Source organism: Malaclemys terrapin, chromosome 1, assembly GCF_027887155.1.
Source record: "Malaclemys terrapin pileata isolate rMalTer1 chromosome 1, rMalTer1.hap1, whole genome shotgun sequence".
Taxonomy (NCBI): domain Eukaryota; kingdom Metazoa; phylum Chordata; order Testudines; family Emydidae; genus Malaclemys; species Malaclemys terrapin.
Genome location: NC_071505.1, coordinates 23,378,893 through 23,406,775, shown reverse-complemented (window position 1 = coordinate 23,406,775; position 27,883 = coordinate 23,378,893). Strand labels below are relative to the sequence as shown.

General features: G+C 41.1%; 1 protein-coding gene across 9 annotated transcripts in view; it reads right to left on the bottom strand.

Annotated features, from left to right (window-relative positions):
* Nucleotides 1–27,883, bottom strand: part of MAGI2 (membrane associated guanylate kinase, WW and PDZ domain containing 2) — a 1,104,792-nt gene that overhangs the window by 437,294 nt on the left and 639,615 nt on the right. For all 9 annotated transcript variants that reach the window (XM_054017487.1, XM_054017504.1, XM_054017538.1 and 6 more), the window contains one exon: nucleotides 14,248–14,367. In XM_054017487.1, coding sequence (XP_053873462.1) covers nucleotides 14,248–14,367 — 120 coding nt within the window. The remainder of the gene's footprint in view (nucleotides 1–14,247; nucleotides 14,368–27,883) is intronic.

Sequence of the window (27,883 nt, the reverse complement as noted above, 5' to 3'; positions counted from 1 at the left end):
GCTGGCCCGCTTCCGTTGGGCAACATGGGGAGTGCAGCTGGCTCTGGCCAGGTGTTGCAGCTGCGAGCTCCTGATGCTGGTAAGGGGGCAGGGAGGTTGGGTAAGGGAGTGGGAAGTCCTCGGGGGCAGTCAGGGAGGAGGGGGCAGTTCGATGGGGTGGAGGTTCTGGAGGGGCAGTCAGGGGATAGGGAACAGGGAGGGTTGGGAGTAGGAGTCCCAGGGGCGCTTGCCAGGGGGCGGGGATGTGGATAGGGGTCAGGAGGGCAGTCAGGGGACAGGGAGCAGGGGGGGGGTTGGATAAGGGGGTGGGATCCCAGCGGGCAGTTAGGGGCAGGGGGACCCGGGAGGGGGTGTCAGGGGATGAGGCGCAGAGGGCGGTTGGATATGGGGTGGGAGTCTCGGGGGGCGGGGGGAGTATCAGGGGCGGGGCTGTGGACAGGGAGCGGGGGAGTTGGATAGGGGGTGGGGGTCCCGGAAGGGGGCGGTCACGGGACAAGGAGCAGGGGGGTTGGATGGGTTGAGGGTTCTGAGGGGGGCAGTCAGGGGACAGGAAGTGGGAGGGGGCGGATAGGGGGCGGGAGCCAGGCTGTTTGGGGAGGCACAGCCTTCCCTACCCAGCTCTCCATACTGTTGCGCAACACTGATGTGGCTCTTGGGCCAAAAAGTTTGCCCACCCCTGTCCTAGGCAGAGGGGCTGCATTTCCAACAGGCCATGCTCAGCATGGGCTGAGCAATGTGGAGGAAGATTGTTATACCTTTCTCCCACACCTCTGCATAAGAGCCTGTTATAATCTGACTCTTACCAGTAAGAAAAAAATCTTTAATAATTCACTCCAAAGGGACTTCTTGTGTCAGTAAGCAACATCTGGCCCTTAGGTCTATAATCTTCTTATCTTATTGTAATGAGAATAAGGTAAATGAGCATTCTTTTGGTTGGTCCCTTTAGACTTTATATAAAAGATTCCATATATTTCCCCTTAACAGAACCTGTACTAAACCTCCTGATAACAAATAAAATTATTCCATAGCAGATGTTGGGTTTAAAGTTTCCTCAGACAGAAGTTCCAAGTGGAACTTTCAGCAGTAAAAGTTCTCCAAGAAAGTTACATTTCTCTCTCTCCTCCTTTCCCCTGCTCAGTCCTTTTCTGGCCAGTTGTTATTCCCAGAAGATTAAATATTTTGTCTTCTCTTCTTGGAAAGTGTCAAGAAATACAGTACAGTCTTTGAAAAATAAAGCCTTTGTGAACATTTTATTTTGTTGTTACACTAGAAATTTCAAAGATCCCAAAAGGTGGAACTCCAAGTATTTAATCTGATATAAAAAATTTGAGATGTTAAAAGGCTGCTAGAAAAAGGAGGGTTAAGCCATATGCACTTGTGATACCTAAAAGAAGAGATATGTTAGGAAAAGTGTAGCTGTTTAAATGGCTAAAATCTAGCATAACACAAATAGAGATAATTTGGCTCCCTGAACCCTGTTCAAAGATCTTTATGCATCCTAGGAGAGGGCAAAGTTAGCAGTGCTGCTATGTTTAACTGAGCCGTTTAAAGGGTTACTTTTATAAAAAAACGATTTTTTAATTATCATGGGCCTGAGTCACACACACAGCTGTGCTCCAGTGGTGATGCACACCCAGTTTAGCAGGTTGATGGATGCTTTGCCTTACTGGAGCAGCACAAAGCATCCAGAGCATACCAGTAAAACTTGACCCACACTTCCATGGGGTTGAACTATTCTATTTCTAAACTAGTTTTACTGTGCAAACTGATTTTGATCAGAGAGTTGTCCTTTCATCCTCTTCTCATCACTTTAAAACACTAGTAAGAATTAATCAATCTGCAATAGCACTGATGAAAAAAGCTAATAGTTAACATCTAAAGCCACCTTACCAGGATTTCAACACTCTGTAAATATAAGGCAGATGCTTTGGGCCAAATCCGCTCCTCAGAGCACACTCCATGTAAATGCCTGCAGCTGGAGCACGACTGTTGCCCCATGGGATATGAATGTGTGTGGTAGGGGTCCACAGATCCAATAGCCCTCCATCTTTGGATTCAAGCCACTGTAGGACACAACTGCATGGAGACTATCCATATTTGGTGTCCCTTATCTGTATGCACACCATCAGTAACTGAGAAAGGGTGGGGGGAGATGTGGCAGCTCGATTTGGACCAGACTCTCAGTTCCTGAGTCGCCTTATATTTCTCACTACAGAGCTCAGTGTGACTGAATCATAGAAGGTATGGAATCCCCCTTCAGGTAGTTGAAGGCTGCTATCAAATCTCCCCTCAGTCGTCTCTTCTGCAGACCAAATAAACCCAGTTCCCTCAGCCTCTCCTCATAAGTCATGTGCCCCAGCCCCCTAATCATTTTATCCACATCCTTTCTGTAGTGGGGGGACGACAAAACAGGACATAATACTCCAGATGTGGCCTCACCAGTGCCGAATAGAGGGGAATAATCATTTCCCTCAATCTGCTGGCAATGCTCCTACTAATGTAGCCTAATATGCTATTAGCCTTCTTGGCAATAAGGGCACACTGTTGACTCAGATACAGCTTCTCGTTCACTGTAATCCCCAGGTCCTTTTCTGCAGAACTGCAGCTTAGCCAGTCGGTCCTCAGCCTGTAGCAGTGCATGTGAATCTTCTGTCCTAAATGCAGGACTCTGCACTTGTCCTTGTTGAACCTCATCAGATTTCTTTTGGCCCAATCCTCCAATTTGTCTAGGTCACTCTGGACCCTCACCCTATCCTCCAGCATATCTACCTCTCCCCCCAGCTTAGTGTCATCTGTGAACATGCTGAGGCTGCAATCCATCCCATCATCCAGATCATTAACTAAATGAACTAAAGGATGCTTTCAGATTGATTATAGACTTTGCCCATGAACCTTGGTTACAGCTAACCAGGTGCACAGTACAAGTCAGGGAGTACTAAGCTAGCTCTTTGTTACCTTTGCATTCTCCTCATATTCAGCCAGATATGTGTCCCTCAGTGTAGCTTCCTACAGCCTAGAGGTTGCTCTACATTTTGCCAGCTATCCACAGCCCCAAAGGGGCATATGGCAGACAGGGGATGCAAGGGCTCTCTGATACATCAGCATTGGCCAGTGTACGTAAGAGCCTTTGCACTGGTTCGACATTACTGGAGGATCCTGCTATACTGGCACAACCCTCCTTCACCTAACTATACCATCTTTAGTGTTGTTTTGCTCTGGCAGCATGATGTAAAGTGGCCTTAACACAGGGGAGCATCGAGTCATTGTATTCTATTAGCACATTTGTCCTTGCAGTTTTGATTGTAATTCTGTTGCTTTATTGGAAATAAATGGGAGCCCTCACGTGGCCAAAATAATACTCAGAGGCCTATTTTTGTCTTGTTTACACTAGATTAAATCAAGAGTTAATTTGGATTTAATGGAATTGCATTGGTATGGAACCAGTGTAAGGGGCTTGTCTACACAGGAAAGGGTTTTGGCATAAACTGCCTTGAATCCACACACAAAAGGTCTTTTTCTCCGGTTTATCTGGAGTCTTGTCCTGCTAAATTAATCTGCGTTAGAAGTGACATAACTATTTCAGAATTAATTACGTCAGTATAAGGTTATTATGAGGAATGGAACTGGTTTTTGTTTGTTTGTTTGTTTTTGCCAAGGAGGCCTCCACTGAACCCTGGTATATGCTGGACTATTTGACCCATTTGGAAGGCACCCAAGTGACCCTAGACCCTGACCAGTCAAGATCTCTTCAGCATGCTGAAGCCTATGCCCGAGGACCCAATCCAGCTCCACATAGGAAGGGCAGGTACTGAGAGAATTACCTGAGGTCTTAGTTTTGTCCTTCATGTTCTTGTGTTTGTGTTGGAGTCCCTTTGCACAGTACTGGGTTGTGTCCAGGAATACCATTTCTGCATTTTTTCTGTTGGCTGGTTGTAAATCTTTGCATTGCTGTGCATTGTACTCCTGTTAAGATGAGACTGGATGTGCTCTTCTCCCCAGAGGGCAAGGAAGTTCAGAACCACTTGGCAGGACCATGCAGAAGTGCAGTACAAATGTTATGATGGACTCTAGGAATGTGAACAAAGGAATACACCTGGTTGTGTGCCAGCATTTAGGCAGGGAGGTGACATCCAGTCAAGATGATCCCAGAGCAGTAGAGGTCACACAAGGAAACAGACACACTAGTCCAGGTGTGAAGCGGTAGTAGTGGAGGACTGCCTGAAGTGGCATAGCTAATTTGAAATAGGTATGCATCCACACAGTCTTTAAACTGGTATAACTCATTCCGGAATAGAGTTCCATCGCTTCCAAAGAGGATTAATTTAATTTAGTGGGATAAACCACCAGATAAACTGAAAAAAGAACTTGCATGTGTGGATGCAAGAGAGTTTATGCCCCTCCAAAAACCTAAAGTTGTATCAAAAAGCCTTATACTGGTTTTACACCAGTGCAATTCCATTAACTTGAAATTGAGTTACCCCTGAATTAGTTCAGTATAAACAGGAAAAGAAATAGGCCCCAGGTGTTGTCAGAGCAATATCCCATGTTCCCTATTGGGCTCAGTTCTACACAGAGTAAGGGAATGATTGCTTTTGTTTTCTAATTTGGCTTAAATAACTACCATAATTTTGAATTAAAGTGGCAGCATTCACATGATAGTTGAAGTTATGTCAGCATTCACATCTGAAATGTCTAGTATTAAAGGTTTATAATCTAGTTGTATAATAATAAATTCTGGTTGTAATTTGTCACTCAGGATTTAAGTTTGGGAGCAATTAGAAATAGATAACACTTAATAGATGCTTTCAGTTAATTCATCTGCCAGTGCAGCAAAGTTCTCTACAATAACTTATTAATGCATTGCCTACTCTACTTTTAACTTGGGAGTGAACAAATGTTGACCCTTTCCCTTGCAATGTTGTTCCATAGTTTAATACAACTCATTGTCAGAAAACATAACCTAATATTAAACCTAATCTTTCCCCTTTGTTAATTTCTTCCCAGTTCTCCTAGTTATATAGTTCGGCGACCCTAAATATTTTTGCTCTGTCCTAGGGGTTTGCACACCTTAATTATATTATACTTCTCAATCACTGCTTAAACAAGCTAAATCAATCCCTACACTGACTGATACTTTTTGTTGCCATTCTCTAAACTCCTTCAGTTTGTCAGTATCTTTCCGGTAATGACTGCCCAGAATTTTGGCAATGGGTCAGATCTGGGGCTGAGCTGAGAAGTGCTCTGCACAACTCAAGAAAGAGGGCATAACTAGTGGCTTTAAGCCACTTTTGGACTCCTGCAGATATTGGGTCCCTCTGGGTATTGATCTAGTCACTGGCATAAATTAAAGCATCCTGAAGGCTGTTATAATTTACACTGACTGCCAACAGCTGAAGGGGCTGTTGGAGCAGCTGGGTATAAACGGTGCAGCATAGGAAGCCCTGCTGCTGTAGTTCTATACCACTCAAGGACCCCTCCATACTGCAGAATCCAGCTGGGCATAGTCAGGGAAAGGGATGAGGGCCAGGGAGTTCTACATCTGGCTGATATTCTCTGGGGCAATTATCAGCTGCTACAATATAAAGCAGCCCTGAAACTGCTACAAAATGTGCCTTGGGACTGGCCTTGGGGTGTGTGTGTGTGTGTGTCATATAAAGGCCAGTCTCCTCAAAAGGAAGATCTTCAAGAGTGTGTTAGTGTGTTAAGCCCTGCTTCATGTGGAGGTGTGTCTGAATTTCCTTGGTGTCATTCATTCCATTCCGGATGTCAAAAATAACTTTTATTTCTATTACAAACGTACATGGACATTGGGTTATACTCTCCCCACTCTGTATCAATGATCAGCTTTTCACTTCCTTCTCACTGCTACTTGGCCCACATTCTTTGACTCCAGTGGGCCCTTTCACACACAGTATCAGAGGGGTAGCCGTGTTAGTCTGAATCTGTAAAAAGCAACAGAGGGTCCTGTGGCACCTTTCAGCTTGCATCTGCAGAAGTGAGGTTCTTACCCACGAAAGCTTATGCTCCCAGTACTTCTATTAGTCTCAAAGGTGCCACAGGACCCTCTGTTGCCTTTCACACACAGGTTTCTCCCCAAAGAAGTGCTGCCCTTTTACTCATGTTTTGTATACAAATCCACTGCCCAATTCTCAGTAGCACTCATGACACTACTTACTATGAAAGGTACTATTTCAATACCAAACTAATTGCCGTCAGCTCTTTTCATGCAGCATAGTTCAAGACAGAGAAATTCATTGTTTAGCTGTACAGAGACAGAACGCCAATTATTAAAATCATCAATATTTATCCAGCAGGTAAAATTCAGATCAGACAGGATGGGGACATCTGTCACACCATCTTTACTTTTCAGAAGTTGAAAACTATTCTGCAGAAGTTATTTGTGAAAGTCACATTTTATGTCTGAGTAGCACAACTAAAGAAAAGCCTTGTTTTCTCTTTTCTTTTGGAGGATAAGGAAGCGGGGGGAGGGGGGAGGACACAGGAATTGTGTTTATTAAACTGTAATTCCTCACCTACTCCTTGCCCTAGTAAACATCAGTGCATTGAACCAAAAAACAAAACAAGGGCACAGATTGATGCCTTTCAGTTCATTAAGTAAGAAGCAGAAGAGAGTCCCTTATAATCTCCAGTACATCCATTGAGATGGACCTGGTGTTACATTGTGGAGCATTTCAACATTTCCATTTCTGAAGGTTCTACCTCTTGCTTTTTTTTTTTTTAAACAATCCCTAGCCCTTCATGTTTAAAGTTCTGCAATATTTAAAGACAAGGGCCCGATTCTGCTCTCACTTCCACTTGTGTAACTCAATAGCAATGCCATTGAAGCCAATAGAACTACATTGGTGTAAAACTAGTGAGAGAGCTCAATCAGGCCATAATTCCCTGGCTACATTTAAGACCTGCTCCTTCACCCTTTTAGTAGTTATCCATGCTTATGAACTGCTGGGTCTGAAAAGTGACCATCACAATTTTGCTTTGGGGGGGCCCTTTCAGCATGGACTTCACTCTCCGCTGCAGTCTGTCTAATTTCATTTCCTCCCTGCTTTTAAAAACACTTCACTTATAAAAAGATGGTTTTAGAATGATCATTATTATCACTGTATTAGTAGCTATATCCATACCCTTTCAATCCATTTACTCCCCTTTTAAAATTGGGCCCTTTCACTTGTTTTTATGTGTTTGATTTAAGAGGGTGGCATTTTATTACACTGTATTTGTTTCATTTCTTTTGTACAGCATTCCAAGTGCTTTGGCAGGAGGCAGCATTATAGAAATACAATCACTGGGCCAAAACTTGCATTTCTAACTCCACTATTTAAAAATTGAATAAGGGGCTTAGGAGCTTGCTAATTATTAATATAATAATGATCATCATTACAATACAATAATAAATAAACTAATACTTATATGGAATTATCCATCATTCAGATTTAAAAGTCATGCTAATATTAAAGCTGTATGTATGGTGAAAAGGCTGACGATGTAGCGCTGAATAATGCCTCTGCAGAAGATGAATCACAACTGGGAACTGGAAAGGGGAGAGGCAGCATGACCACCCCATCCTCCCACCTCCCACATTCCCTAGGGCTATATAATAACAATGTTGCTTCCATAGTATTTACAAATGAAAAGATGCCAGCCATCACCTTATGTAATCATTTGTAAAACAACTGAAAATTATAGTGTCCTCAAATAGAGGGAAAACATGGCAAACCAGGATTTCATCGAAGGATATGGGCACAAAAAACATCTTGAAGGAAATACACAGTCATCTTATTTAAAGTATATTCCTTAATTCAAGAGTTCTGAGTTAAAAGGGAAATTCTAATGTTTATTCTACTGCCATACATTACCCAAATAGTAGAATAGTAGGGGTGAAATCCTGACCTCATTTAAATCAATCAGAGTTTTGCTGCTGACTTCAATGAGGCTAGGATTTTAATCTACATGTAGCGGTGTTGGGAATGGTTAAGCAATTTCAGTTAGTCTCTGAATATTTTACTATATAGGAGAGTTTTGCACAATTTAAAGAACCCACCAAATGATAAAGAGTGGATTTCTGTGGCACAGATAAACTGATTATTCCTCACAGAATTCAATCTGAGACTTTTCCTGTGCATAATGGCAACTAAAGGGTTAATAAGAAAACTGCCTGTCTGCTCAGCTGGGGTTGATTGGTGGCTTCAAAACAGCTGTAAAGAGGAAAGGGCTGCCTGGCACAGGGGTGGGGTGGCTGCAGGGCCAGCACAACCCATTAGGCGACCGAGGCGGTCGCCTAGGGTGCTACAATTTGGGGGGCGGCGACTGCGGCGGTATTTCGGCGGCGGGACCTTCCGCCGCCTAGGGCAGCAGAAAAGCTGGTGGCGCTCCGGGGTGGCTGCCAGGAAAGGAGAACCCTTGAGCAGACTGTCAAGGAGCTGCCACCGAAGTCTACTGTCCAGAAGGAGAATCTGGGGAAAGCCTGGAGAGGAGGTGAGGTGGGAAGCAGCTCAGGGAACAACAAGGGACTGGGAGGAACTGGTTCTATCTGCTTCACACAGGGGCCTGGAACTGTCCATCCTTTGCCAGAGTCATGGCACTCCTGAATCTTTACTACCTCAAAAGGGCAGAAACTAATAAGGGCCTGGCCAGAGGGCTGGGGTCATAACAAGAAATCAATAGACACAGAACTAAATGATTGATAGCAGGAAGGGGAGAAGCTGTCAGACTTGGTGTAGCACTCCACAGAGCCACAAGAGAGTGCCAGCCGGTAAAGGCAGCCATGGAATGCTGTGTTAATTCAACATACTTGATTTATCAACGTTTTTGTCATGTTTTTCACATCCTTTTATAGCTCTGAACAAGCTTTTCTATGCTTTTATTTACAGTGCTGCTCCACACCATCAACATCTATTTTCCATGTATAAGATATTTGTAATGGGTATTTATACCTGTGCCTATTATCTGCAAGCCATATTTAGAGCAAATATCCCTATCCTGACAATATTTGTTGTTTCTAATACTGCTCTCACGTATGCTATTTTTTAAAAAATGCCATTCTGTCCATTATATACACTGTTCTTCAAATCCTTCAATATTCTTTATATTTTATAATTAAGTTTTACAAGCAACAACAGTCTAAATGCAATGTGTTAAAATGCATTTGTGTTTTAGAAAAAGTTATTAAATTTCTATTTATGCACATTAACATTTTTCTGAACATACATTTCATAAGGATTTTCATTCCATGGACTTAGTATACGGACTACAAAGTTTCGTTGACATATGGAGGCAGAAAGGTCTATCAAGTCAGTTATCCACAAATTAAGTCTCTGACCAGGTCTTGACAGGTCAGTGATGAAAGCGTACTGAGCCAAACCTTTCCATTTAAAGGGGGTGGGGAGAGAAGAAACACAGATGTCGTCTTGTTTACCAATCTGCAATGCTTAACCCTTTGCTTTGTAATTTATTGATATGAAGTCTGTGATCATCTATGAAGCCATGGCTGCCATTTTTCAACATGCCATGGCCTGGAACTTCACTCAAAAAGTAGAGCTAGAACTCAGATCTTGCTCAAAAAGCACAGTAGCCTGCCACCTGAACTGGAAGGTCTCCTTCAGTGTTACAGCAATATGGGGCCTATGACACACAGCTGAATAGTTCCAATTCTATACAGTATAAGGCAATGATACATATGCATATACACTAGCCATCCATTATAGTACTATTATTTTACCTCACTATGTTACCTGAGTATAAACTATATTTTTTCCCTGATATATGTGATGTTTAGTATCTCATACTGTGCTAGCCAAATACTGAAGTCCTTTACTCAATAAAGTCAATAGGAGTTTTGTCTAAGAAAAACAAAGTAAGGCCTTCTGGATTTGGCCCACTATCACCAATAAAAGTCTGTTAACTATAAAAAGACCATAACATACATTTGCTGATGTATTGCAGGAAAAGAAAGAAGCAACCTCACTTACATATATACAGATAATGCTCTGCTGGATTTCATGGAAGCATTATTACACACTTGGCCCACTAATTCTCTTACTAAAGTCAATGGGAGTTTTGTCATTGACTTCAAGAGGAGCAAGAGCAGGCCCTTTCTTTCTTCTGCCACACGTACAGCCCTGGAGACTGAACTCCTGTGTTTTGCCACAACATTTGCAGCAGCAGTTCAACCATTTTCACAGTTTTAAAAGAATCCACAAATACAGAGATGGCAAAGTCTTTTCAGCAGGAGCTCAGGAGAACACAAATAAAAGTGAGCAAAAATAGTCACACTATTTGGCAAAAGTGCAGAAAAATGAAAACTAAACAAAAATCATGTTTTTATCAGATTTGTGAAAAATGGAAAACTGTATAGTTTTAAACACAAAATTATTGAAAAAATATGGAACTCTCTGGCAATTTGCTGTTGTCACAAGAGTGACAGACAGAAGTAAGAGGCAAAGCAAGTCAAAAACATCCAATTTTCCTGACACACCTTGGAGTCTATTTCAAAACCCCCAACAGTCGGAAGAAAATGGCACTTTTAGATTGTAAATTATTTGGGGCAGGGACCTCTGGAGATAGTGCAACATAAGATAATGCTGACATTCTCAACACTGTGCTATGCTGTTTTCCCCACAAGAGGAAATTTGCAGGCAACTGTCACTGAGAAGCATGTCTAGTCATTTGCGTGTATATCACCTAGCTCAATGTATCCTAAAATGGAACCTTCGGTCACTCCTGTGATATAAATAATAATAAATCAGCCACTTCCCGGGGAATCCTGATTCCTGATGATTTCCCTCTTGTAATGACAACAGTTGCCATTGATCTGGCAACTGTATCCACTGCATCAAGTGCTGCTTGGAGACTTATCCTGGTCATTAGCATTGACTAGTGATGTGAAGTCCTCACAAATCTGATTGGGCAGCTTATCCACAAAGGCAAACGGTCTTTCATGTATGTGGAAGTCATACCTGGCCAATATGGCCTGATAATTGGCCATGCAAAAATGCAGGCTCGCTGAGGAGTAGGATTTCCAGCCAAATAAATCTAGTCTCTTTGGCTCTCTCTTTTTTGGTGTGGACCAGAATTGTTTTGCCTTTTCATTCATCACTGTGACCACAAGGCAGGATGAGGTAGGGTGCACGAAAAGAATTCCACACCCTTGAGAGGCACTTGGTATTTTCTATATGCCTTATGAGAGGTAGGCAGTGCTGAAGCAGGTGTCTGCCACAGGAATCTGCAAGGATCCATGATATTCCCATTGATACGGAGTGTTATCTTTCCGGATGAGGAGGCCGAAAGTATGTTCACTAACCTGTGTCTCTATACCTTTACCTCCTCAGTAGGGATGTGGAGGGCCTCGGCCATTATTTTTAATGGATCTTGGAAACTGTTATAATAAATTTGGGGGCCATGGGTCAGGGGACGAAGAGGACAGAGTGCTACTATGCTAAAAATAGCTGCATAGACATAGCAGCTCGGGCTGGAGATTGGACCCTGAAGCTTGGATATCTCCCTCGCATGAGCAGAGATGACGACTTTCTAATTTCTCCGGTGATGCTCGACCCCTACTCTGCCTCAGGCCCCGCCCCCACTCCACCTGTTCCCTCAAGGCCTCACCCTGCCCCGCCTCTTCCTGAGCATTCTGCCCCCTCCCCTGAGCATGCCCCACCCTCACTCTGCCTCTTCCTACCCCCACTCCTCCCCTCCCGGCAGGCAGATGGCACTGGGAGGGTGGGGGAGGAGCTGATCAGCGGGGCTGCTAGTGGGTGCTGAGCACACACTGTTTTTTGCAGTCGGCGCCCATGTCAGAGGGGCAATGTTTGAATCCAGGAGAACTGGACAGCACCATACCAGTGGTGAGCAGAACTCTAAGAAGTAAAGCTACAGGCAACCAAACAAAAATAATTAATAACTAACTATGAACTATAAACTAAACTGTAAAACAATTAAGCTATCAACTACAGTAGAAAGGTTCGCAGTCTCTTGACTAGTCAGAGCTCTGTCTCTAAGCTGTGAGAGGAACTTAATGGGGGCTGGCATACCTTGGCCTTATGTGTCCTTGCTGTGGAACATGAGGATTGAAAAACGCATGATGTCTTAGGAGTACTGCTGGCCAAAAAGACTCCAATCTCAGGGGTCACAAGGTGCATGAACACCATAAGTGGAATGTACATACGGACAAGCACTCAAAGGAGAATGCAACAATGTCCATCTGTAAGTCAGGCGTACTTTCCAGCACATTATTTGTCTAGTTTCCATGACACACATCATAACGGGAGGCCTGTGCAACAGGGACAGGATTTGTACAGAGATAAGTCTTATGGGTTTATTTTGGTTTCTCTTTGGCAAATGCCAAGATTGCCAAAACCAATCAGGGAGTGATGTATCGGACATTGTGCTGCCTTGCTTTGGGCCCTTATCCAGCTAGAATCTCAGCAGACTGGTACATTCATGCAGTGCTTCCCAACCAACAAATTCAGAACATTTCACGTTGCTGTCCACTCAGCTTCTGATAGCTGGTATTAAAAGACACTTCTCTGTATCCCTCAAGGAAAGCAAAAATCTTATGATTTAATTTGAACTAGCAGGTCAACTTCTACAATGTTGCTACACACTAATGAAATTACATTGTCAAGCAATGACAGACCTGTTCAAAACTTATGTAGCTTTAATTCAAGCTTCAAAACCTAAATTAACATAAAGAGACCGGCAGAGATGGCTCAACATTCAATGAAGGTCTGATGAATGTAACACTGCGGTATTACCTTACCTTTCTGTTATTGGTTATGCAAGTTTCTCCCGTAATGTCACACAGTGAAAAAGAGAGGAGAGGGAAAGAAATGCATTTTTCCAGTTATTTGTCTTCCTTTAATGGGAACTCTTCTTTGCTATAATTTGTGTATTGATCTAGTCCTTTATGAAAATTTATTTACTTTTCAATGGGTACTTTGTGCTAATTAGGTGAGAAAGAATTACTTTCCTTCATGCTCTTTATAATAGAGCTAATGATTTTCTTTGGTGTGAACAGCTCTTTATTTATCTTGAGATGTTTTTCCTGATTGGGACAAAGTCAGAATAAAAGTAATCATTGATATTCTTATCACATGGTACAAATATGGGGCCATATCCTGCAACTGTATCTGTCCACACAAGGGTGACCAGACAGCAAATGTGAAAAATCGGGACAGGGAGTGGGGGGGGGTAATAGGAGCCTAAATAAGCAAAAGACCCCAAAATCTGGACTGTCCCTATAAAATCGGAACATCTGGTCACCCTAGCCCACACAGAGATCCCTGCAGGAGTGGGCCATATTTTCAATCAGAAATATGGTATGTTTTTAATGTTACAATCACTATTGAAGATAGTTGAAATACAAATATTGATCCTTTCACTTTTATTTTTAAATACTTCTGTTTAAAACAAACATTTATTACTTTTTAGTGCAGATTTTGGTTTCATTACTGAAACCAAATTCACAAGAGTTCCGATTCACAAGAGTTTAGCTTTTAGGATGGTTATGTTTTGGAACACATTTGAAATCAGATGAATCAACCATGCCCCTCGGGGAACATTGCTCTGCATTAAGTTGCTGGCTCTTCTCCCCTTAAACAGACATTTTCTAACACAGCAATCACTGAAAATCCCTATGTATTTGACAGATACATAAATTAATGAATTCTTTTAAGTAACTTTACAAAGCCCAAGAGACATGATATTACAAAGCCTTCCTGCCTTACTTAAAAAGTGCTGTCTCAGCATCCAATGAACACTGATATTTATAGGACCATCAATATTGTATAAGCAGGGGAGAAGTGTCCAGCCCTACAACTGTTTTCTCATTGAAGACTTTGCTTTGTCCTGTAAATGTGCTAAATAAGCAATTATTTGTTTGAACTTCATCTACATTGCCTGAGGTACTTGGCATAAGGAACTAATGTTTCTTTTATAAAACTTCAGAGTATTATCCTGTTGGGCTGCATGACAATTTATATGAATACGTAGTGTTAGTTTTGCTCTCAGTGTCTCTCTTAGCTAGAGTGATGTATTAAAATTACAATGAACCCATCTGCATTTTAGCTTTTTCATATGAAAATATTTTCACAATTGCCATCTGGCTCCTCATAAGTTTCAGATAAATGTAGCAATGACACATTTGTAATGGGATGTCCTAATGCAATTCTGTTAAATCGGAAAAAACATAAAGAAAACCTCAAACAGATTTAGCAATAAAAATGTACTTACCTTCATATGTTCCACTCTCTAAGAGAGCACCACTTTTCTCCAGTTCCATAAAATCTTCAACAGTGATGAAAATATAGTCCACACCCGGGACCTCCCCCTCCTTATGTGGCCTTGTGGTGCCTAATAATAAGAGAAAAAGCCATCAAAATGATCGTTATCAAGCATATATTAACTGATATTTGATATCTGAAAAGTACTACAAAACCTTCATTAATACTTGCACTGTGCTAGTCCTATTGTATGGTTTGAGAAAATTATAGGGTGGTAAATTAAATGTTTGTACTATATAGTGCATCTTTCTTTCCCATGTTATTTGCAAAACTGTATAACTCTGACTACCTGGATTTTCAATGTAAATATGGACACTGGTGGAGGTGTGCGAGAGCCATTTGGGATTCTGAGCCAGATTTTCTTAGGTTCCAGTTTAAATACCTCTAGCTAATAAAAAAGTATAATTCTGCTGTGCTTATTGAGGTCACCACTGAGATCAGGAATTCGTATGTAAAATTAGTCTTTTTTTATTTATGACTACCACATTTTCTGCAGCTTTAGAAAAACCCAAACAGTTATTTTAATGTATCAAAGTCTGCCTTTGCTCTCTACAATTTTTTCTTAGAGCATTTCGTGTCAGGATTGTAATCCGTGTAATCAACTTTATGGATAAATATTAAAAATATATTTTTACAGTGGAGCCATGGTAGTGGCTCCGCAACTAACAACTTAAGACACTTTTTCTTTATAAGTCTGATTTTGATGCCCCTGCAACCTCAACTTTCAAAAAGAAAACTCTTTTTGGTTTAACATTTTGTACATGTGATCTCTTGTTAGGTGATAATTTTTGAGTTGTTTGAAGTGGATCCCACAAGGTGTTTAGAGATCTGAATCTTTTAAAACAACTGCTATTTTTTTTTTAAACAAGATTTCAATTTTGGGGGTGGGGGGTGGACTGAGGTAAGGGGGAATCCCAATTCTAAAAAAACTGGCACACAGGATATACATAAGTATGTTGGATGGACAATTTTGAAGTTATTCACTGTGGAAAAACTGACTCCTGGGAGCTTTGCACATTCGCCCAAGATACTAGACTTTGTGATAAGTGATGAAAACCATTGGAACACATCTATGCAGCTCCTGAGTTCCACAGAGGAAAGTTTAATAAGCACTCAGGAGTCAGGTTTGTCAGGAGAGAAAATGTAGCACTTTTTATTAACTGCACAAAACACTGAGGGCCCAATCATGCAATGCTCCTGGACACCTATGCCTAATATCATTCTGAGTCTGCTCATGCTCTGAAAAAATCCAGGTTAGACTAGGGATGCTCAGAGACTTAATATAGGGATAACAACAAGGAGTCATGACCCCGCTTTGAATAAGGAATTGTTGGTGTATTGAGGTTGTGCTGTACTTAGTCATAGCACTGGGAAGCACATAATACAACACGGATGGCTCTAGTTTTAGTTCATTAATTGCAAATAAGACAATTATCAGCCAAAAATACTAGAAAAGATATAGTTAAGGTTATAAAGAGATTATCTATTTTAAAAAACCCCAAACCTAAATAAAAATGCTATTTTTTACACACACACACACACACACACACACACACACACACACACACAATATCTAAAGCTAGGCAATTCGGTGTCAACTTAGCAAAAAAAAAATTTTGAAAGTCGAGAAAATTTATCAGAATTTCTGGGATTACTCTTCTGAGTTCCAACAACAGGCTTAATTTCCCCTCTTGTCTCTATCCTGATTACAATCTCTGATCACCATTCCCTATTTAAATTTCACAGTTAGACCACAAATCTCTATTATCTCACAGAAAAATCTATGTAATGGCTTATAAACTCTGAATCAAACCCCTAAATTGGATGCTAGAGACCGAACCCTTCCCCTCTCTCATCATATGGACCAAAGACCATAACATCAGAGCCATTATCCTTTATATATGGTCCACATAAAACACTGTGCTCATCTGAGTCAACTATTGGCTAAATACACCAACTCTACCTAATCCACCTTCCCCAGATCGGTCAGAATACATGCTCCAGATAGAGATCGACTTGTGCAATCTCCATTCTGAACATACGGGCTATTACCTGCTCCCCACAACTTTGTCTACACATGTGTGAGATCCCCCTGTACCTGATATGGCTATTATATAATCAGACAACAAAAGGACATACCACTATAATTCAGATAACCAACAGGGAGCGCTTAACCTTTTTCATGCAGCCCTTAGGAATTATGCTCCTCCAGCTTTTTAGTGATAGTTGCCTCCAACTTTCCTCTTGTGGGAAAGCAGCATAGCACAGTGTTGAGAATGTCAGCATTATCTTATGTTGCACTATCTCCAGAGGTTTGGGGTTATGATAATAGATGCGCTAACCACTTAGGACCCACTGTAGTATAGCATCAATAGACTGCCAACTCTTCAATATTCACCACTTCCCCTCTGAGTCACCACTGAACAATTCCCCAGCATTGTGTTAAGAAACACTTCATGGCGAAGGTGCTGTCTTTTAGATGAGACATAAAAACACAAAAATGTAGTCATTAAAAACTCATGGCACTTTTCCCAAAAGTGAAGGAATGAACACGATGTCCAGGCCAAATTCCAACTAGGGTATTACATTCTGCTTACTTAACTTCCCCTTTAAGTTTTCTCTGTGTGTCCTAAATTGTTAAAGTGCTGCAATGTTTTATTCTGGAAGTAGTTGCAGTTCATGTCAGATAAGTGATCTCACTGTATAGTATATAATCTGTATCTCAGTTTGTAAAACAGTCTGTGATTGCACATTTCAAACTGTTACCTTGCACTGGAAATCCCAATTTGCAAATTGTTACGCTACCGTCCCTTAAGCCTTGGCTACTCAACACAAGCAATGGAAAATCCTGCTGCATTACATTTCAATCTTGGATCAAAATAGAGCAAATAGAGCTGTAGTATGCAAAGCAGCTAGCCCTTTACCTTTCACAAATACTAAAAAAAGAGAGAGAAAAGAAGCAGCTTATTACCATACCTATCGTTAGTCACTGAGCAGCGAGTCTCAGGCATGTCTCAGGATTTGAGCACGGGTTACAGGATTGGTCCATACTTCCTGCATGCCACAGCATTGGCCCAGTTTTCCCATACCATTTTTACATGGGTGTAACACCACTGATCTCAATGGATTTCCTCTTTAACTGCACCAGTATAAGAGGATAAGTAAACCCTATAAACAAACCCATGAGCATTCCTGGATTAAAATATTATTCATTGTAGCCTTTATTCTACTGCTTTATTAATATAACAACAAGGAGGTTTAGTTTATTACTAGCTACAGAAAGCACTGTGTGCACATGAACATCTTGCTCATCTCTTTGCAAAAACAGGATAATCTCCTTATGGAGACGCAAACCTTAAGAGAACATACTTGCTACGGCTTGTAATGTTTAGCTTATTACTAATGTAGAAAGAAAATCACAAGGAGGCCAGCTGCCATGTTGTTAGGATGGTAGTTTGAGAAAAAAATGTAATCCAGTTCCAGTTCCATAACAAAAGGCCAGGGGAGTGTCAAGGACACCAAGAGGAACATGTCTGAGGGATATTTATGACAACTGCAATGTGGGGACACATAATCCCCACCCCCACCCTCAGCCCTTTGTTCCTGATTAATCAGAGAGGAGCAGAGGGCAGTTTGCAGTTATAACTGATTACTCAGTGCACGCGTATGCGGATGTACAGGTACTGCAATCATTCCCATCCAGGTACAGCTTTCTTAGGGCATGGCTACATTTGCAGATGTAGAGCGCTTTGAGTTAAACCAGTCTTTGTAGAGCGCAGTAGGGAAAGCACTGCAATCTGTCCACACTGACAGCTTCAAGTGCACTGGCATGGCCACATTTGCGGCATTTGCAGTGGCATTGGGAGTAGTGCATTATGGGCAGCTATCCCAGCATGCAAGTGACTGCAACGTGCTTTTAAAATTGGAGGGGTGGGGTGGAGTGTGACAGGGAGTGTGTTGTGTGTATGTGGGGGGAGAGAGAGTGGATTTTGGGGGGGCCGAGAGCATGTCAGCATGCTGTCTTGTAAGTTCAGACAGCAGCAGACTTCCCCCTCCCCCCGCCTCTTTCTCTCACACACGGCATTCCACAGTAAGGGCTTGCATGCTGGCTGTCAGAAACGGAGCTTTGAAAGGTCATTTCCGCATTCCTACAGGAGTTCAAAACAATGACAAGAGTGGCCACTTGATTTAAGGGGATTATGGGACATTTCCGGAGGCTGATCAGAGCGCAGTAACACAACATCTCATTCACACTAACACCCGGGCGTTGTAGCCAAGGCGCAGCAAACGTTATTCCTCTCGCCAAGGTGGAGTTCCAGCAGCGCTGTAGCCACGGAGTCAGAGCGCTCTACGTGCCTTGCCAGTGTGGATGGGTAGTGAGCTAGTGGACGCGGGGTTCCTTTATTACTATGTAACTTTCAAGTGTAGCCAAGCCCTTAGAAACGAAAGGCTCAGTCCTGTGAGTACTGAATGCCTTCTACTCTCGTTGAGTTCACTGGGGTGAACGCACTGAGCATCTCACTTTTAAGACATCAGTTCTGGCCTCAGATGCCTGCAGCTACTACTGAAGTTTTGGGGACCAATTATCCTGACACCAGTTTCACACAGGTGTAATTATATTGACTTCAGTACAGTGACTTCTGATTTCCACTGGTGAGAGAGGAAAATCCAGCCAGGTTAGAACTGTGTACATGCGTCCAAGGACAAAATTTGGCCTTAAAACTTTCAGTCCAGACCATACTTTGGAAGAGCTCAATTTACTCTCTAGCCCCTTGTTCCCATCCCCATTGCTGGGCTGGTTACACAATTCTGAAATGTATAGTTTGGTAATTTAGTTATTTAAAAAAACTCAGTTCAGATGTAGTTTGTTTTTGCCCTTCTACTTTTACTCCAGTTTTAAAAAAATATTGTACACTTTGACAGAACTCTACATAAAAGCAAAATGATTTGTATATGGTCTATTAGCTTAATATGAATGAGATCTCATGTTCTGTGCTCTACTAAGCAAACCAGAAAGATTAGCTGAGCAAGTGAGGTATAGAAAAGCCTAACCCAGCTTAACAGATGATGTTATCCTTCATGTAGAGTTCTAAAATCAGACTCAGGAGATACGAAGTAAGGAGAGCTCAATTATTGTTTATACAATCACCATTTTTCTACTTTTAATATTGCTTAAGACATAATAACCCTGGATGTGTGATACAAAAAGAAGGTACCAGACTATATTACAACAGTTCATTACTTGTTTTTAATTGTGCATTATCATAGGTTAGATAGACATCAAGTTGGATTGACAGTTATCTATGTACAACACCAATGCTCCATGCTCTGCACTGGCTACCTATGCACTCCAAAATGAAATTCAAGTAATTTTTAAAGCCTCAAAGCATCTGGAGTCCTGCTGCCTAGGAGATGTCCTCGCCTGTCTTGTCATAATGGTAACGGTAAGATCAGATGAGGCAGCTTTGATGTCAGTTAGAAATTTCCAAGGCTGGTGGCAGAGTGTTTTTGGAAGAAAGCCTTTGCCTTTTGGAACTTGTTTCTTCTGCTGGCACTACCAGGGTAAAGTTTGACTCCTAGGGTGCAGTATAAAACTCACACACTCAACATACTGATGTTATGCCAATATTCAGGTCTCTGGCAAGGCAGCTAGGAAGTGAGAATGCAGTGAGCCCATTACATGAGTGGCCTTTGCAATTTTGCCTGTTGTTTTTTAATTATTTGTAGGGCACCCAGACACCATGATAGTAGATGCTGAAGAAAACTTAATATAAATAAAAAAGGAAATAAGCTAGTATAATGGCAAGTAAAGTATTTTAAAGATAACTTATACTTGCACCTGCAAACCAGTAAATAACATTAATTCCATGAAATATCACTCCTATGTCTGCCACCAATGGCTGTAGTTCTCTCTTATACTTGTCCAGATGGCTGAATGGATAAAGCGTAATAGACTAAGGAGTCAAACCAACTGAACACTACTTACATTAGAAAAGCTAAAGAGCCATAGTCCAATTTGCAAACGAAGGGGTATTAGCAGAACACCAAAATCCTGTATGTTCTCCCTTAGGCCACTCATGTAGGGGCATTACCAGCAGATCAAGGGACGTGATCGTTCCCCTCTATTCAACATTGGTGAGGCCTCATCTGGAGTACTGTGTCCAGTTTTGGGCCCCACACTACAAGAAGGATGTGGAAAAATTGGAAAGAGTCCAGTGGAGGGCAACAAAAGTGATTAGGGGGCTGGAGCACACTTATGAGGAGGAACTGGGATTGTTTAGTCTGCAGAAGAGAAGAATGAGGGGGGGATTTGATAGCTGCTTTCAACTACCTGAAAGGGGGTTCCAAAGAGGATGGATCTAGACTGTTCTCAGTGGTAGCAGATGACAGAACAAGGAGTAAAGGTCTCAAGTTGCAGTAGGGGAGGTTTAGGTTGGATATTAGGAAAAACTTTTTCACTGGGAGGGTGGTGAAGCACTGGAATGGGTTACCTAGGGAAGTGGTGGAATCTCCTTCCTTAGAGATTTTTGAGGTCAGGCTTGACGAAGCCCTGGCTGGGATGATTTAGTTGGGGATTGGTCCTGCTTTTGAGCAGGAGTTGGACTAGATGACCTCCTGAGGCCCCTCCCAACCCTAATATTCCATGATTCTATGTGCCCAAGTGCTGATCTCAGATATGCTTATATGAGCAATTTTCTTCACACCAACATTTTAAAATTCTAGAACAGCTGTCTTAACATAGTCTGTGCTTGACATTGCCATTCCCAATGCCTGAAAAGCTGCCATCATAACATCCTCTACTACTGGTGCCACTGCTCACTTATACACTATACGAAAAGAGTCAGACTGCAGATTTATATAAATGTCAAGTCAGGAAAATTAATGTTAGTCTGAAAAAGCGGAACCACTGTTGCAGAAGAAGAATAAATACTACAAGTTGTTCTATGCTCAATACAGTAGACATATTTTTCAAGAACACTTCATCCTTGCATGGTAAATAACCCATGTCTTACCATCTCTGGCAGCCTTTCAGGGATAGTATCACATCTGTACTCTATATGTGATGCATAAGAATGGAGATAAATCCTGGAGTCCTTGCACACTCCACTACCTACCCACAAACTTCACAGTTTTTTTTGTGCAGCTGCCTTGTCAATGCTATAGCTTTCTAAGTGTACTCTAGAAGTTTATTATGTGAATACTGTTCAGTGCAATGTGTGGCCAAAAAAGGCATTCACCTTCCCTATGCCAAATCTCCATTATTATTATTATATTTGTTGTATTACATGTGTGCTAGGCGCTTCACAAACACAGAGGAGCAGGCCGGTCTAAATGTATGGTAAGTCACAGCACTGGGTGCACAATGAAATATTAGATTCATTTTTCCACGAAAAGTATTTTATAGAAACTAGGACCTTAAAATACATTTTTATTTGTTCAAGATATAATAAGAAGACAAATTAAACTATTAAAACAAAAAAGCTTCCAATATATAATACTCTTTGGTTAGCCAGGCACGGAGAGTGAATTTGTTCTGTAATTTTGCATTGTACAGCAGCTTGCTATTGAAATCAGTATGCCAAGCTGTTATACACTAAGATAGCTGGAGGGATCCCTCCCACAGAAACAGACTGCTAGTCTTTAATAAACTTCAGTTAAGCCCTTGATGTGACCTTGTATACATTTTGCCTTAGCAAATTTCAACAATATTTAATTAGCTCTTTTGTTTGTTTGACAAATTATTCAGGGACAATATTACTGTAAGGGACAGAACTGTATGGGAAACTATACCTATCTCATCAAATTAGTAAATACATAAAGCAGAAAAACACCACATTCATTTTGTTCTGCTGAATTCCCAACTGAAGGGAACATTGAACATCATTTTCAATTAAAGTGAATTTAGATGTACTACAAGGCAAGAAGCCCCACTTGTTTATGATATTTCTCACAGTAACAGCATAAACCACAATGCCATAAAACCCCCTTTTGCCAAGGGTCACAATAGGCAAAATCTTTTTTTTTTCATCTTTCTGAGTCACTGGTTCATTTGTTTCCACTAGCAAAAATTTCTCTGGCATATTTTTTAAATAAATAATGTGGGTAGCAGTGAGCTGACACAGAAATCCCTGAAGTATTTTTCAGGGTTAATCATTTCAAACTCCATTAACGAGCAGTGGTCTGACACCAATATTCCTGGAATATAGCTTAGTTTAATCATTCCAAACCCCACTAATAAACAGTCTAAATACTATAGAATGAAACAAAATCAGGCACTTAGCGGTTACTGAGCTATACCATTAGATTTCATGTATGTGTTCCATGGTCAGAAAAAAACAAATTATATGCAATTGTTTCTTTTCCTATGACAGGTATTCTTGAGCACTTCCTGGCCTAATCTGTTGTAAAATGAGGCAGCCATTTTACAACAGAGCTGGTGGGTTATGTGATTCATGTTAATAAAATACCCAAACCTTCATTCCCTATGTGCCATATAGTCTCATTGATACCAGTTGGAGTCCTAGGTGAGCTATTAGGGCTCCATACAACGTCCGCTGAAGTCAATAGATGCCTTTCCATTCACTTCAGTGGGCACTAGATTAAGCTCATAAAGAACAAATGGTACAATCGTTTGTGAAGCACTTTAGGATGAAAGTCTTAAAGCACGAGTAATAATTTATTTGGAAATACTAAAATGTAATATTACCCAAAAAAGTCAAAAAACATTTCACAATTTTGGTACATCCACATTCTATAATATCTCATCATGCCAATCACAACGTATTCTATATTTCACATGTAAAATAATCTTAAAGACTTCCTGGAGTCAAGGCCACAGCAAGAACACATCACTGAAGGGACTGAAAAGCAGACAGGACTTCTACAAAGAGTTACTTTGTTTTCTCTTCTCCTTCAAACTGCTTCATTGATAATTATACCTAATAGAGCTGTGGACAATTTTTTTTAATTTCAATTTTTTAAAAAGGGCAAAATATTAAGAGATTTTTGTAAAATAATTTTCCTGTTTTTTAATTGTGTCTAATAGCTAATCAAAGAACAAAGACCTAACTCTTATTAGAATGTATAATTTCATAAGTTGAAAATACTCTGTTTTGTAAACACTACCAGCATTTTATTCAGACATTGCTGATATCCCATTAGAAAAACAGCTTTGGCAATAATTAAGATTAGGAAAAATCTTGTGTGTATAGAATATATTAATGTTGCTAGAATGTAAATACCCTGCTAAAGGGAAAATTCTAGTCTTACCCATTAGAAGAAAATGAAGAATTGGTGTATTTTAATACTAAGAATCAGTATCTCTAGGGTCAGTAAGGAGAATAAATTACTCAATTTCAGCCACCTGAAATGAGGTGTGTGTGTGTGTGTGTGTGTGGAGATTTAAAAAGAACACTGGCCTTTGTGAATGTCCCCTACTACATCTAGTCTTAAAAGCCTTGTCTTAAACAGTTCTAGTCTTTTAACCTTCAGTACACTCCACAAGGCCCATTTGTTTTCCTTAGCTATGAAGGACTGGAAGAACTTTGGTAGAGGATTAAAAACATCTTAAATATGTTGTCAGCTGCTGGGTTATTACACATTGTTATTATTGGGCAAAGGAGTGATTACCGGAGTAATCTATTTTTATAATTGTATTTTTAGATCAATACATCTATTCATCCTGGGCTGCTTAGGACATATACAAGTGTGTGCCTACATCGTGTTACAACAAGGAAACATCTTCAGTTCTTTAAAACTCAAGGCAAGTTTTCTGCATAAACATTAGTTAAACTAGTGCCAAATCATAGAATATTAGGGTTGGAAGGGACCTCAGGAGGTCATCTAGTCCAACCTCCTGCTCAAAGCAGGAGCAATCCCCAACTAAATCATCCCAGCCAGGGCTTTGTCAAGCCTGACCTTAAAAACCTCTAAGGAAGGAGATTCCCCCACTTCCCTAGGTAGCCCATTCCAGTGCTTCACCACCCTCCTAGTGAAAATGTTTTTCCTAATATCCAACCTAAACCTCCCCCACTGCAACTTGAGACCTTTACTCCTTGTTCTGTCATCTGCTACCACTGAGAACAGTCTAGATCCATCCTCTTTGGAACCCCCTTTCAGGAAGTTGAAAGCAGTTTCAAATCCCCCCTCATTCTTCTCTTCTGCAGCCTAAACAATCCCAGTTCCTCCTCATAACTCATGTGCACCAGCCCCCTAATCATTTTTGTTGCCCTCCACTGGACTCTTTCCAATTTTTCCACATCCTTCTTGTAGTGTGGGGCCCGAAACTGGACACTGTACTCCAGATGAGGCCTCACCAATGTTGAATATAGGGGAATGATCATGTCCCTTGATCTCCTGGCAATGCCCCTACTTATACAGCCCAAAATGCCGTTAGCCTTCTTGGCAACAAGGGCATGCTGTTGACTCATATCCAGCTTCTTGTCCACTGTAATCCCTAGGTCCTTTTCTGCAGAACTGCTGCCTAGCCATTTGGTCCCTAGTCTGTAGCAGTGCATGGGATTCTTCTGTCCTAAGTGCAGGACTCTGCACTTGTCCTTGTTGAACCTCATCACATTTCTTTTGGACCAATCTTCTAATTTGTCTAGGGCCCTCTGTATCCTATCCCTACCCTCCAGCGTATCCACCACTCCTCCCAGTTTAGTGTTATCTGCAAACTTGCTGAGGGTGCAGTCCACGCCATCCTCCAGATCATTAATGAAGATATTGAACAAAACCGGCCCCAGGACCGACCTTTGGGGCACTCCGCTTGATACCAGCTGCCAACTAGACATGGAGCCATTGATCACTACCCGTGCCAAATAAATTGGATTGTTAAACCTCAAATTTATACTACTTTTTAGAGAACTTTTTTTCTGATTCAAGGTATGTCCACTAGGAATCTTATTTTAGCAAAATCTGGATTTTATTTTTCTCATTTGTTTTTGCACATTGGGTTTGGCACAGCGCAATACACACAAATATTAAATAGAGACAGCCTCTACTCCTAAAAGCTCATACTATGAAAAGCAGACATACTGGAGCGGAGCAGCATTGTAAAATCTGGAGGTGGGAATGACAGTGTGTTGGTTGCTTAGTCACTGTTTTGTTTATTTGTTTGTTTAAATTACAAACTTGTTGTGAAAGTACATAGTTCTAAAGAGGGACATTGAAACTGGCACCACTGGTGGAACAGAAGGAACACAATGGGAAATGAGGCTCAAGATGTAGGTACAGGCAGAACTTTGCAAGGCTACAGTTTCTGCCTTTGTCTAAAATGTAAATATACTGGGCCAGATCTAGAGCTATTCTGATTTACATCCATGAGGAGCAGCCCTACTGTATGGGGAGGGATAGCTCAGTGCTTTGAGCATTGGCCTGCTAAACCCAGTGTTGTGAGTTCAATCCTTGAGGGGGGCCATTTAGGAATCTGGGGCAAAAATCTGTCTGGGAATTGGTCCTGCTTTAAGCAGGGGGTTGGACTAGATGACCTCCTGAGGTCCCTTCCAACCCTGATATTCTATGAGGATGCCCTTTGGGGGCAGGCACTGACAGAAAAAGATTTGGGGGTAGTGGTGGATAATCTGCTGATTTTGGGGCCAAAAGGAGTAATGTGATCCTCAGATGCATAAACAGGGGAATTGCAAGTAGAACCAGAGAGGTTATTTTTCCTCTGCATTTGGCACTGGTATAACTCCTGCTGGAATACAGTGTCCATTTTTGGCGTTCACAATTCAAGAAGGATGCTGATAAATAGGAGAGGGTTCAGAGAGAAGCCATGAGAATGATTAAATGATTAGAAAACATGTCTTATAGTGACAGACTCAAGGAGCTCAATCTATTTAGCTTAACAAAGAGAAGGTTAAGGGGTGACTTGATGACAGTCTATAAGTACCTGCCTGGGGAACAAATATTTAGTACTGGGTTCTTCAATCTAGCAGAGAAAGGTAAAGCACAATCCAATGGCTGAAAGTTGAAGCTAGATAAAATTCAGATGGGAAATAAGGTGCAAATTTTTAATGGTGAAAATACTTAAGCATTGGAACAATTTACCCAGGGTTATGTTGGATTGTCCAGCACTGGCAATTTTTAAATCAAGATTGGGTATTTTTCTGAGAGATCTGCTCCAGGAATTATTGGGGGAAGTTCTATGGCCTGTGCCATACAGGAGGTCAGAATGGATTATCACAGTAGTCCCTTCTGGCCTTGGAATCTATGAATTCTATGAAAATTTCTCTGCAAATCAACACAACTCATTGCATAGCAATCATGGTATAAAGTAGGTCAGTTTCTTGCTGTTGGTGAACTCCTTGTTCCATCTTCAGAATTTCTGCTTTTAAAGATGACTTTGACCCAATAATAAATCAATCTATAGAAGAGTTCATCATCTGTACAGCTTCTGAGAAAATAAAATGTCTTTTTGCATTATCTTTGCCAAGAGTACCTTTTAAGATGTAACAATGACATTCACAGATAAAAGCTAATAACAGAGAAGTGTGAATACCTTGTGCCAAATCAAGCATAGAAGATTGCAGCCATGATTGTAAAATAATAATAATAGTAATATGGAAATCACTCGTAGGCACAGATTTTATAGTAATCCACAGCAGCTAAAATGTATTGTATGTAATTCTTGGGAGAACTCAGACTGGAAATCTATGGGCATTCTGGCATTTAAGGATCTAGTTAACAGACAGGTAATTTACTAACTGCCTGAGAAAATGTACCTTTCAGTGTTCATGAAGTGAAACAGATGAAAAGAAATGAAATTACTTGCAAATCTTTCTGAACTCCAAATTGTTGTCTTAAATGTTTCTTTAAAGTGTGAATTAGAAGCTCACTGGAAACAATGGAAGACACTGGAATTTCTTCCAGGAAATTCATCAGTGCCCTAGAAATCACACTTCCATAAAATTTCCCTTTGCCAGTTCCTTTTTAAGTTTTATGTTAAAACTAAAATACCACAATTGGACTCATAAAGGCAGGCTGGTGAGTAAGCAGTGATGTCACTTCTGAAGAGAAGCTGGATGTATGTGATTGGCATTTGGAAAATCTATTCAGACTTATACTTCCAAGATTTCTTCTGTTTCAAAGGTATTTAGTGCATCACTTCCATGGATTTCCATCCTTTGAGATAGAGACATATAGAGGGAGAGATACTGTGGTAAATCCTGATCTCTTTTAGAAGCCTGGCTGCTCAGTCGCATTAACCACCCAGCCCTTTACTCCCACATGGATATTTAGTCCCAGGCCAGGTCAACATAACAAAATTTTGCTGGCATGTCCCTGACTGACATAGCTATGTTGGCAATGTTCCCCCATCATGTAGATACAGCTACACTGGCAAGAATCCTTTTGCTTGTATAGCTTATGTCCTTTAGGGAGGTGGTTTAATTATACTGGCAAAAGATCTCCTTGTGCTGGTATAAGCTGCATCTTGACTAGGGGACTCTGCCAGTATGGCTATACCACTACATCTGTATTGGCAAAAGCCTTTCTAGTATAGACTAGCCACCCCATTGAAGCCAACAGGACGGTGCGTGAGTTTAAACACACACAAGAGCAACTGTTTTTAGGATCAGGCCATA